At 38.1% G+C, this 12847-nt stretch overlaps 1 protein-coding gene across 3 annotated transcripts in view; it reads left to right on the forward strand.

Annotated features, from left to right (window-relative positions):
- The window catches only part of ZNF451 (zinc finger protein 451), an 83369-nt gene that overhangs the window by 6564 nt on the left and 63958 nt on the right, over positions 1-12847 (forward strand). For 2 of the 3 annotated variants that reach the window (XM_011945617.1, XM_011945618.1), the window contains exon 3: positions 2758-2838. In XM_011945617.1, the coding sequence (XP_011801007.1) occupies positions 2758-2838 (81 nt within the window). Of the gene's footprint in view, positions 1-2757; positions 2839-4314; positions 6989-12847 lie in introns of those variants that run through there. The other variant, XM_011945619.1, reaches the window with a different exon arrangement.

Genomic DNA, 12847 nt, shown 5'->3' on the forward strand with positions numbered 1-12847 from the left:
GCCTCCTGGGTTCAAGTGATTCTCCTGTCTCAGTCTCCTGAGTAGCTGGAATTAGAGGCGCCCACCACCATGCTTGGCTAATTTTTTGTATTTTTAGTGAAGACAGGGTTTCACCATGTTGGCCAGGCTGGTCTCGAATTCCTGACCTCAGGTGATTTGCCCGCCTTGGTCTCCCAAAGTGCTGGGATTACAGGCATAAGCCACCGCCCCCATGTTTTTCTTATTTTTTTCCAGCCCATTTTACTTTTTACCTTGCATCCTGTCGTCTTTCATCTTCCTCTTTACTTTCTGTGCATGGGAACTCTGCCTCTGTGTATTTCTGGTTGCCGGTTGGGGGGCTTTGGTGGTTTGCTATTTCTGTGGGCCTATAATGAAGGTTCCTAATGCATATTTCTTAAAGAGAGCAAAGTAAGATCATTATATCAGTAGGAAAAGCTATCATATTTTAATTTTTCTTCTTGGATCGAACATACAATTTTCAGTCTTCTTTTTTCCTTTTTTTGTGACAGAGTCTTGCTCTGTTGCCCATGTTGGAGTGCAGTAGTACCATCTCAGCTCACTGCAGCCTCTGCCTTCAGGGTTCAAGTGATTCATCTGCCTCAGTCTCCTGGGTAGCTGGGACTACAGGTGCCTGCCACAATGCCCTATTCCTATTTTTAGTAGAGTCAGGGTTTCACCATGTTGACCAGGCTGGTCTTGAACTCCTGACCTCAAGTCATCCACCTGCCTCTGGCTCCCACAGTGTCGGAATTACAGGTGTAAGCCACCGTGCATGGCCTATATTCTTCATATCAGGTGTAGATTTTAAAGTAGGTGAATCAGCTCTGTTGACTATATATTGGAGAGTATTGGTTCCTCTCTTTCTTTATTTTTTACTTCCGCTTTATAGTTTGAGCAAAAATCTCAGTTCCTTTGTTACAGATCCCTGCCCAGTTTTGCCCTCTTGTTTTATATGATATCTGAATTAGTACCCAAAAGATGGCAGTTTCTTGGTTGAGCGGAAGTCATAGTCTAGGGGAGAAAGAAGCTATCTTTGAGACTGGATGCCTATTCTAGGGAAGAAGATCATTACCTAGATCTCAGCTTCTGTCTCCAACAGTCAACTTTCTACATGCTACAAAATCCTTTCCTCAGCTATTATTTCTTCTGTGTTCCTTTCTCTTGTTTCCAACATACTGGATTTCTCAAAAGAATATGGCCTTTTCTCCTGCATTCTCTAGTGTTTTAGAGCCTAGCTTCTGTGCTTGCTACTTTCTTGAAAGTTGCTCTCTCAAAGACCTTTAAAAATGTCTGGTTGCCACATTCAGTGGCATTTTATTGTTGCTGTGTTTCTGGCCACATTTAACACTGACAGCTTTTTATTGAGGCGATACGATAGTTCAGTTTAGTTCTAGAGTTTAATAGTCTTCTAGGGGAGCAACTCTCAAATCTTTATTTCCAGGTATGTTCCTACTTCCCAGATTAGAGGCCTGCATTTTCAGCTGTCTGCTAGATACACCCTGTGTACTACTGTTACTTCAGCCCACAGGAATGTCAGCTTTCTGTTTCTGCTTTCCAAAGTTATACTAATGGCATTACACCTGAGCTTAAAACCTTAGAGATCACTGACTCCTTGTTTTTTTTTTTTTTAATAATCTTTTAAATGTATTTTTATTTTATATATTTATTATTATTATTATTATTATTATTATTAAGACAGTCTTGCTGTGTTGCCCAGGCTGGAGTGCAGTGACATGATCTTGGCTTACTGCAACTTCCGCTTCCCAGGTTCAAGCGATTCTCCAGCCTCAGCCTCCTGAGTATCTGGGACTATAGGCACGCACCACCATGCCTGGCTAATTTGTATATTTTTAGTAGAGATGGGGTTTTACCGTATTGGTCTCAAACTCCAGCCTGGCCAACATGGTAAAACCCCATCTGTACTAAAAATACACAAATTAGCTGGGCGTGGTTCTAACCTCAGGTAATCCGCCACCTTGGCCGCCCAAAGTGCTGGAATTACAGACATGAGCCACCACACCCGGCCTAATAATCAGTCTCTTTTAGTTTTCCATTTTACTTGTATTCTCTTGTATGTCCACTACCATGCTCTTCTTGCCATCACCACCATTAGTTCTGCATTATCGTGTGCCTGTACTGATTATCTTGCTTTGCCTGCTCTCCACACTCCTCTAAGTGATTGATCTTCTTGAAGCACAGTTCTCATGTTATTGTCTTATTATTATTTTTTAATTTTCTTTTGCCTATTGAATAAAATCTAGGCTTTTAAGCCTGACATTCAAGGCCTGGTTGATGAAGAAATTAGATTGGATGGAAAGAAAGAATGCAGAATAATTCAGGTTTGACGCTTGACTCTGCAGTGGTGGGTGATGAAGCTGAGCTATAAGTGAAATTCATTTTTGAACTTGGATGTATTAACAGACTTTTGATATCAATTCTAGGTGTAAAGCACTGGATTATAATATTTGTGTTTTTGTAGCACTGTTCTTGTATTAATTTTCCTTTCCCAAGTAATTGACATGGCCTTAATATTCTACAGGGGTGTAGGTACTTCCTTTTAGGTCTTGTCATCATTTTATATTTACGTATTTTGAATATTTTCCTCTGCTGCTTTTGTTCTGGTTATTTTCTGCTATCCACAAAGCTCCCTCTTCAGAGTAATTCTTGCCAGTCTCAACCAAAAAAACTAGTAGGTTTAAATGCTAATTTGGTTTGAATAACTGTTAATGGCTTGTACATTTGCTTGATCGTTTATAGGAAGGACCATTACGACCTGTTCTTGAATACATTGATCTGGTCAGCAGTGATGATGAAGAGCCTAGCACCTCTCATACTGATGTAAGTACATTACATTTGATTTGTGTTTCTTCACTTGTATCTTTTAAGAGGTATTCTCTAAAGAGAGTTATCAAATCAGTGATGACTGTGTTTAGAAATAGCCAGTTCTATTAGAATGGGCTAAAATAGGTAGTCCAAGGAGTTCTTTGCCCAGATCTCCTACTTCCAGTTTTTTTCCTCTACTTTGAGTGATGATATGAAAAAATGGTAATAAGACTCTGGGAAATTCTAAGCCTTAGAGGTGGTATCTGATAAAAGGGAAATGGAATAAAAACTGCAAGCTTATTGATTCCTCTTTCCCTTCTCTTTTCTTATACTCTCCTCAGGTGCCCTATACAACAGGATTCTTTTGTTCCAGAATCACATGACCACAGAAAATTTGTTTTCTCTTAGAAAAAAGGATATGTAGAGATCCTTTTAGGGATGAACAGTGAGGGAAGGGTTTATAGGAGATACATTACTTCAGTCATCATCCCTTTCACCTTGTCTGTGCCCCACATATTTAGAGTTACTTATCTTACCTGTGATGTACTGATTGTAGGTTTGACCCTTGGACCAATACTTTTGCTCTGAGAAGTGAACTAGTTGAGCCCTTTGTAACAGTCTTGCCTTTCATTTGTCCTTGCTTTAGCCCAAACTTCTGTTAATGGGCTGTTTTCCTCTTGGATTAGAAAACTCTTACTGTTCAGAGTGGCCACAGACTTCTTGCTCTGTGATATAGGGGATTGAGACTTGGACTTGGAATCAGAATACCTGGGTTTGAGTCCCAGCTTTACTCTTTACAAATTCTGTGACTTTGGATAAATTAAGTAACCTTTTAACCTCCGTTTTTCAATCAAATAAGAATAATACCTACCTCACAGGGTTGTTGTGAGGATGAAATGAGGTAACAAATTATAACTCCTTTACTACAAACCATAAAGTAGGACTATACAACTAGAAAGTTTTGTTATTCGTGGAAAGTGAATGATAGAATTTTCAAAAGTGCTTAAAATGACTCTAATGGGGGAGTTTTAGATTTTTTCTTCTTCTTAGTGGAACTTTCCTTAAGTTCTCTTTGCCATCATTAGCTTCTTGCGTATCTTGAATAGAACTTAACATTTCTTGAATGGAATATTTTTTTCTTTTATTCTTATGAGTGGTCTCAACACTTATTCTTATGCTAACACGGGGCCAAACAGCAGGCCAGGATAGCACCACATGATCTGAGCTTGTTTTTACTTTCTACTTTTTCATAAACAGAGTCCCAGATTAATGCCAATAGTTGATATTGGGTCTTTGGGGTAGCGAAGTTTGTGGATTTGACTTCTCTGATTCCTTTTGCTGACCTTGAGTGGATTGTATCTTTCACTGTTAATTATAATAATTTAAAAATTGAGTTCTACTTACTGGACGTGAATCTCTGCACTTGAAAGTTAACATATTAAAAGCATTTTTTTTTCTTCCTTGGTTTTCTTGTTCATGTGGATAACCCAGAGAATGCCTGAATCTAAGGTGCCATCCTCTGAGAATCATCGCCCAGAAATGTGCTCTAGCTGCAGTGTTCCTCTTCCCATTGGAGATAGCAGCTCCTTCTCTGGGAGTTGTTCCAGCAGTCCAGAAAGGATAGTTTCTCAAACTTCCTCTGTTGAGAACCCATTGGAGAACCAGAAAAATGATCAAAATAATTCAGATACTAAGATCTGTGAGACAGAGACCCTTAAATCATCACAGAATTTTCAGACTCTGCCTTCATCTCCACTTCTGGTCCCCCAAGAATCTTTGGCCTCTTCTGAGGTCAAAGAGAATTTACATATAGATTCTTCTTCAGCTTCACAGCATGGACGGGATGCCATCCTCTATCTCCAGACACAAGTAGCTGAAATGTCCCGAGTGATACGTGATCTGCAGTCCAGGAGCTGTTTTAGATTTCATCATTCTAGGCCAAGTGAGAACTCCTCAGTTCCTTGGGACATCTCCACCTCTAAGGAGGAAAATTTATCCACAGTTGAAGAAGAAACTGATTACAAGTCACCATCAGCTGATGACAAAGGGCAGCCATCTGACCCCAGCCAATCTAGTTTCACAGGTCTTTTGAGGAGAATGGAACAAAGAGGTGTTATAAAAAGGGTTACATTACAATCTGAAGCAGAGTCATGTGAAGGGAAACCTGATTGTGTGACTTCTAAAAAACGTTTGGTTCCTCCATTGCATCCTCTTCTGAGAATTGCCACCACTGAGGTTTTTAAAGACCCTGCTGATTGCCATCCTTCTTCCTTCATGGGACACAGGGTATATCCTGTGGCCAAGGACACCTCTCCTTTCCAACCAAACCCACCAGCTGAAGGCCCCATTGTAGAAGCATTAGAACACAGCAAAAGAGGAAATACAACATCCCCTCTAGATTCTACCTCAAAAGAAATGGAGGTCATGGGTTGTAGGTTTTACCATGCTGCCTCCATTGCAGCCCGAGCTGCTAGCTACATGGCCTATATGACTCAATATCAGCGTAAACTCTGGGAAGACATGGAAGATCTGGTTCATGACCCAGAGTTTGATCGTGGAAAAGCAAGATGTATAATATCTGATGGTATGGATGCAGGCCTTTGGCAACTTTGTACTACTAGGGACATAATGGATTCTGTAGTCAGAGTTATGGCCATGGCCATAGACTATAGAAGGCAGGCCTGGCTTCGACTTACATCTCTTACTAAGAAAACCCAGGAGAAGATCTCCCACTTGCCCTTTGATGGTACTTCCCTTTTTGGACAAGATGTGAAAGCTGTTGTTGCAGAAGAGAACAGTATAAAAGAAAATGACTATAAAGATCACAAATACTATAATCAGCATCGATACTTTTATAGTCATGATCAGAAAGCACATTATCACAATAGAGGATACTCCAAAGGGGATTGGTACAAACCTCGAAACCACCCCTATAGATATAGAAAGAAGGGAGACTCTCCAGAACGCCATGGGTACAAGAATTAGTAACCTGTTTTATGTTCAGCAGAGTAGTCATTCAAGATCCTAACTATTTTACTTGTTCCTCCTCATACAAATAGGATCTACAGGTAGGAGATCATCTCAAAAACTGAATGCATGTCTGGAATGATCACAGCTGACATTTGAATTGTAGACTTTTGAAATGAAGTATAAAATAAACTCATGACTTACTGACCAAGTGAGCAGGGGAGACTTTCTTGAAAGGGTTGGACAAATGTTTATCCTTTATTTCTGGTCCAAAAATAAGTTTGGAGGAGGGCCACTCAGGAATCTGAATCCTCTTGTGATTAAAGAAAAATATAAAGATTTGTTCCTCAGGAAAATCTTATCTGTAAACTGAGGACTAGCAGATATTTTGAATCTAGAAATAACCTAATACTAGATCTCTGTTTACTAAGACCAGAGGTAAATCCTTCATTTTTAGGTTATCAGTGCTTCCTTGTTCAGGCTTCAGTTTGACAGATCTTCACAAAATGACACATCTGTTAAAATGTCTTTATGTCAAGATGGTCAACTCACCAAGAGTTCATACTACTGTCAAGCTCTGTGAGACTTCAGAATCAGCCTTGAAGCTTTGTGTCAACTGGAATTCAAGTCAAATTTTGCCAAATCCAGTTTGCTTCCCCTTAGAATGACTACATGTCACAGGTCTTCTATGGACACCAACTGGAAAAAGACTTCTACCTGTAACATCTCTGTAGAAATTGCACAGTAACTGTCTTCATCAAGACTTTGATGGCCACCATACCATCACTACTCATAAAGCTACATGTGAGAGAGTTCTTTGTTGTCATCAATCCTAATAGTCTTTGACCTATCAAGCTCTCATATCAAGTTGTAAGACTGAGTCATGGTAGTCTTTCGCTGTAAGCTGGGCCTTTCACCAAGATGGCCTTCTTAAACAACCTACCTTCTAAACATTTAATTCTTTTGAGCTTGATAGTGCATCACACTCTAAATACAAAAAAGATACGCACATCAGTGCCCTGGAAATAAAGGATGTTACACGATCCAGGCATGAAAATCTGAACTCCTAAGAACAAGAATTCCAAACATGCCTGACAATCTTGTCCCCTTATTGTAATAAAGAGGGATACCATCAGTCTAGATTTTATTGAGAATCCTTAAGATTTAAAGCATAGCTGTGGATTTAGTGAAGAGAACATGATATCCATTAAGAATTTGAAAGGCTGAAATCAAGACTTCAGTGATACATTCTTGGTTACTTGGTTACTTAATTTAGTCAGATTCTTAGTGTAAGAGACAGCTTATCTTTTTGCTCCCAGTTGGTCCCAGTAATAGTTTTTCACCGTACGGGAACTGGCAGCAGATACCTCAGTTATATGTCCCACGGTATCTTCTCTTTAGACTCAAAGTAGTGGATGTATAGTATATCAGCCCTTAGATCCATATCTTCACAGCATGACATCAGGAATGGAAAATATGTCAAGTTTGAGGGGTCTGAATACATCACCTAGTATTATTTGCTTGGCAGCCAAAAACAGTTGTTTTTCTTTTAATTGACAGACTTAATTCTGTAACTTCTGTGTTTTTTCATCTGCTTGGTCGAGGCATTTTGGATATACTACTAATTGAATATGGCACTGTTTTATGGTGTATGTGGCTTCTTGCCATAGTTGTTGCACAGTGGTAATTGACATTTTCTCTGGTGCCACGATTTTTAATAGTTTATTGGAAGCTCATTCCTCCTTCCCCATCATAACTATATTCAGCACCCATTTTAAAATCTACTTTTCTTCCTTTCCTTATTTGTGCTACAGAGGTTGTTGGTATAAATTTTCCTACTTGGAAGAAATTATTTTGTCAGTTAATTTCCGGGTACTGTATTGGTCATGTTTGTCCTATTTGTAGATTAAACTTGAACCAGTCTTAATAAAGGGGATATTGTTTTGCAGATTTAGCCCAGTCATATAAAGAGTTAATATTTACCTTATTTTTCTGTATTTTACACAAAATTTTATTTCCACTTCTGTGGAAAAGGTCCATGCCAGTGTTCTTTACAAACTGTCTTTCAAACTAAACCCTAGAAGAATATTGATTACCTGAACAGAAACAAAGGCCTAAGAAATCATACATTTTTGTGGCTTATGTGTATTGCACCAATCAAGCAATCCCATGTGCTCTTGATACTGGCACTGTAGTTTTTTTCTTAGAGAACTTGCCACTGGAGAACTCAGTGGTGAGAGACCTTGGAAATGTTTTATGTGACTGCACATAAGTGTTCCTAACTAGCTAAGGCTACTTCAGACTCTTTTCACTTTCCATTTCTCCCCTTTTCCTTCCCTGAATTAGATGCTATGTCATAAACTTGGTGGTTTTTGAAATACCCTTATTTCAAACCTTAAACTAAACCAAAATAAGTTATGCCTGAAAATGTGTTTGTCTGAAACTATTTTGGCACTTCCCTTTAATATACTTCCCCTCCCCTTTGCCTTTTAAATTGTGGTTTTAAAAAAAAGAAAAGAAAAAAGGCACATAAAGCTTAGCACCTTAACCGTTTTTTAAGCGTGTGGTAGTGTTGACTATATTTGCATTGTTGCGCAGCTCCTCCATTCTTAAATATTTGTAAGATGATGTTGCTGTTCTCTTTTCCTCTTGTGATATTTATGTTGTCCAGTAATAAGTAAAAGTATCCTTTCTTAGTTACTCTAACTGATATGCCCAAGTGTCTCCAGATACTCTGTTTTCCTCGAAGTGTAAAGGTATTGGGAAATCAATCATCAAATTGGTGACCAAGTAGTTCTGAAAGGATTTGACTGTTTAATAGGGATGGGGACAGAATGCAGATCAGGAAGAGTTTTTCGTTGTAGATTAGTTTCTTGAGTGCAAAAGAAATATCTTTAATGTGTTTATTTTTTATTATTTTAAAATCTCTGGCATACTTGAATGATGATAATGTTATAAAACTTAAAGTGAGGATTTGGTCTAGGGAGATTACCCCAGTAGAATCAGAAACTCTTAGATAATAAATATTTGTATTATGCCTGCCATGTTCAGAGCCTGCAACAAAATTCTCTAGTAGGCCAACCTCTAATGTTTAAATACCTCTAGGTTTTCTAGGAGGCCTTGGAATAGTTGCAAGTTTAATGATCTGTTATTCTCAAAAAGGATGTATCTAATGATCTTTTTTCTTCAAAATGTTACTTCTTGATTAGATATACAATGTATACAGAGACAATATGGTTTTTTGTAGTTACTGTGTATAGAGAAGTACTGTTTCCATTTTTATATGAAGTGCCTTTTTAAATTCTACACTTTTCTTTAAAACTTAAACTTTGATGTCTTGCATATATTGCTGGTGGTATTTATGTGAATTTTGTACAGTGATGTAATCTTGTAGTTTATTACTCTATCATTTGTACAATTGCACTATCTAAATGTACTCCCTTCTGAATGTTAATTTGTTTATAGCACTGTTGATTCATTTCAGAAGGTTGTAGAGTATACCTCCCTCCCCCTTATTTAACTAACTAGACAGTAGTTCTTTTTTGTTATTAGTGAGTGGCCAATTTTGGGGGGCCTTAAGACAGCTTTGTTTTCTATAAATATGCTCTAGGTTTTCTGATTGTCTCATATCTAACCTTGTTCTTAGCCATGGTAACACAACTTAATATTTGATAAGTGGATGTGTTTACTTGGTTAGAATAAGCAAGGACATTTTTAAAAAGCAGTAAATTTGCTGACACTTTATCTTTTTTTTAAAAAAGACTGAATGACAGCTTCCTTATCAGTATAATTACATTTAAACTTTTTTTTTTTTAAAAACTGTGCGGCAGCTTCTTTATCAGTATAATTTCATTTATTTACTTAGCCCTCGAAATGACATTTTGAAGGGAGCATAAACTCTTTCAGGCTACTTGGACACTATTTAGTATGCTTTATTAGTACTACACTAATAATTTACTGAGTGATACCTAAGTGACCTGATTCATAATGTCCTTAAGGACCTGATACATCCAGGATAACCTCTCAGGTACTGTAAACAAGGAGGTTGAAAAAGACACATTCCAGAATCCCTTTGTCTGGTAAAATTGGATACTGATGTGGATGGACATGACATTCATTATTCTTGAAGATATAACTAGTTGACTGGGATTCTGATGAAGGTTTGAAATTATGGATTAGATATTTGTAGAAGTAGTTTAAAGATTGCAATAAGTGAAATCTTTTTTTTTTTTTTTTGAAACGGAGTTTCGCTCTTGTTGCCCAGGCTGGAGTGCGATGGCGTGATCTCAGCTCACTGCAACCCCCACCTCCCGGGTTGAAGCAATTCTCCTGTCTCAGCCTCCCGAATAGCTGGGATTACAGGCATGTGTCACTATGCCCAGCTAATTTTGTATTTTTAGTAGAGATGGGGTTTCTCCATGTTGGTAAGGCTGGTCTCAAACTCCTGACCTCAAGTGATCTGCCCGCCTTGGCCTCCCAAAGTGCTGGGATTACAGGTGTGAGCCATCACGCCTGGCTGTGAAATTTTTTTTTTTTTTTTTTATATGTGAGGCGTATTTTGCCACAGTCTCGCACTGTTTAGGTTCTCTTGTCTTTTGGAATTTATCATTCTGTATTTAATGTTAGTGGCTAGTCCAATAATTGATTGTCTCATCTGTATGCATCTTATGCATGTGATTCAATTGACTAGATCAATTCTGTATGGTTTATCATAGTAGATACACAAACCAGTCTTTATTTTTTACCTAAGAAAATTTATAGGTGGAAGTTATCAGTAAACTGGTGATTATTGTATTGAATACAAATATTTTTATTATTTTTCCAGATATATTGAGTTTTATAAACCATTAAAATATTATTTTATGAAATTTCCCTTCCTGGATGAGCAGAATATTGTTTTATTAAATCTTCTCTTATTAGTGGAATATTTTTGTACTTCTTTGTCTTTTCATTTACTTGTTTTTTGTTGTAATGAAAACTTTAGTAGTGTTTGGTACCATTGAGATAACTTATTACTGGAAATTTTGTTTGCTTCCTGTGGGATATATCTGAAAGTGGTCACAGTCCAACCATGTCCTTTTGATGTTGTTAGCATATCAGTTATTCTTTGTATTGATCTTTTCTTCTCCTGTATTCAACACCTCTTTCTGAAAGGATGTCTGATCTTCCCATAATCTCTTTCATGTAGATGATATTTATTCTATCAGTGTATACTAGACAAGATTTCGATGTGGCTTTGTGTTTGTATATTTAAATACCATATTTTTAAAGCATTAGTAGAAGAGATATTTTAGTTTCTTCTAATGTCCCTTTAAAAAAAATAATAGCCAGTCCAGTATCTCAAACTACTTTGATTTTTGAACTTAAATCAACTTTTAGTGCTACCTTGTTTAATGGTAGTATTATTTCCTCATTTCTACATGTTCACACACATTTATTATATATAGTTTATGGTTAGAGGTATCTTATAAAAATTTTGAAGCCCATCCCCATGGATTTATTATAATACAGCCCTGATATATCTTAAAGTTAACCCGTTAAAGGCTTTACTGGTTGAGGTAACCTATTTCAAATGGTGTGTTGGGTTTTGTGATACCTTGTCAAGAATTGAATAAGAATTTTCAGGTTGTCTGTATTTTCTTTTGGGACTTTGGAGATCTCTCAAATTGTATTGTTTTGGAGATCTCTCAAGTCATATTGCTTTCTGTATTCCTGAGTATATTCCTTTGGTAACATGAAGATAAATAGTTTATATTTGATGATTTTTTTTTTTTTTTTTTTTTTGAGTTTCACTGTCACCCAGGCTGGAGTGCAGTGGCGAGATCATGGCTCCCTGCAAGCTCTGCCTTCTGGGTTCACGCCATTCTCCTGCCTCAGCCTGCTGAGTAGGTGGGACTACAGGCACCCACCACCACGCCTGGCTAATTTTTTGTATTTTTAGTAGAGACGGGATTTCACCATATTAGCTAGGATGGTCTCAATCTCCTGACCTCGTGATCCGCCCACCTCGTCTTCCCAAAGTGCTGGGATTATAGGCATGAGCCACAGTGCCCGGCCTATATTTGGTGATTTTTTTTTTTTTTGAGACGGAGTCTCGCTCTGTCGCCCAGGCTGGAGTGCAGTGGCCGGATCTCAGCTCACTGCAAGCTCCGCCTCCCGGGTTTACGCCATTCTCCTGTCTCAGCCTCCCGAGTAGCTGGGACTACAGGCGCCCGCCACCTCGCCCGGCTAGTTTTTTGTATTTTTTTAGTAGAGACGGGGTTTCACTGTGTTAGCCAGGATGGTCTCGATCTCCTGACCTTGTGATCCGCCCGTCTCGGCCTCCCAAAGTGCTGGGATTACAGGCTTGAGCCACCGCGCCCGGCCTATTTGGTGATATTTTTAAAAGTTCTACTTTGACCTTAAGTGTTTCAAGAATTGTGTTCAGTTGGTAGTACTTTCGTAAGACTAACCCTGTTCATATGCTATCTTTGCTCCATGAGCTATCATAGTACTGTTTTCTTTCATTACCCGTAAGAGTGGCTGTATCACAGCATTCACTTTTAAGGGCTGCAGTTAGACCTCTTGTTAACTCCTACTTTTATCTGTGATGGCTATGTTTCACACTACCTTTATTTATAAATGTAGTTATGTGTTAAATAACTATCATGTTGTGGTCCCTTAATACCTCTTTTGATTGGTGAGGTAACAGTGATGTGGATGATGAAATAAAAATGTTTCCCCAAGTCACTAAGCACAGTTTTCAACTCATTTTTTTTTTTTACATATTTAATTTACATTTAACTACTGTTAGGTATGCAACCAGTTCCTTTTTGCCTTCATTAGACTATAGTTACATAAATAGTTTCATTTAGATTCTTGGGACAGAACGGCCTGTGTATTGATCTTTCTTTAATGGCTTGGAACAGCTTCTATATATTCTGACAGGTCTTGGAAGCATGTTGATATCCTTGAGTCTAATTGTCATCTTCCTGCCTGGGAAGGCAGGAGAAGAAAGAATCTGCATTTGTATAGTCTCTGTACAGGCTCTGTGCTGGTTGCAAGGCACTCTTGAGAG

This window comes from Colobus angolensis, unplaced genomic scaffold, assembly GCF_000951035.1.
Source record: "Colobus angolensis palliatus isolate OR3802 unplaced genomic scaffold, Cang.pa_1.0 Scaffold241, whole genome shotgun sequence".
NCBI lineage: Eukaryota > Metazoa > Chordata > Mammalia > Primates > Cercopithecidae > Colobus > Colobus angolensis.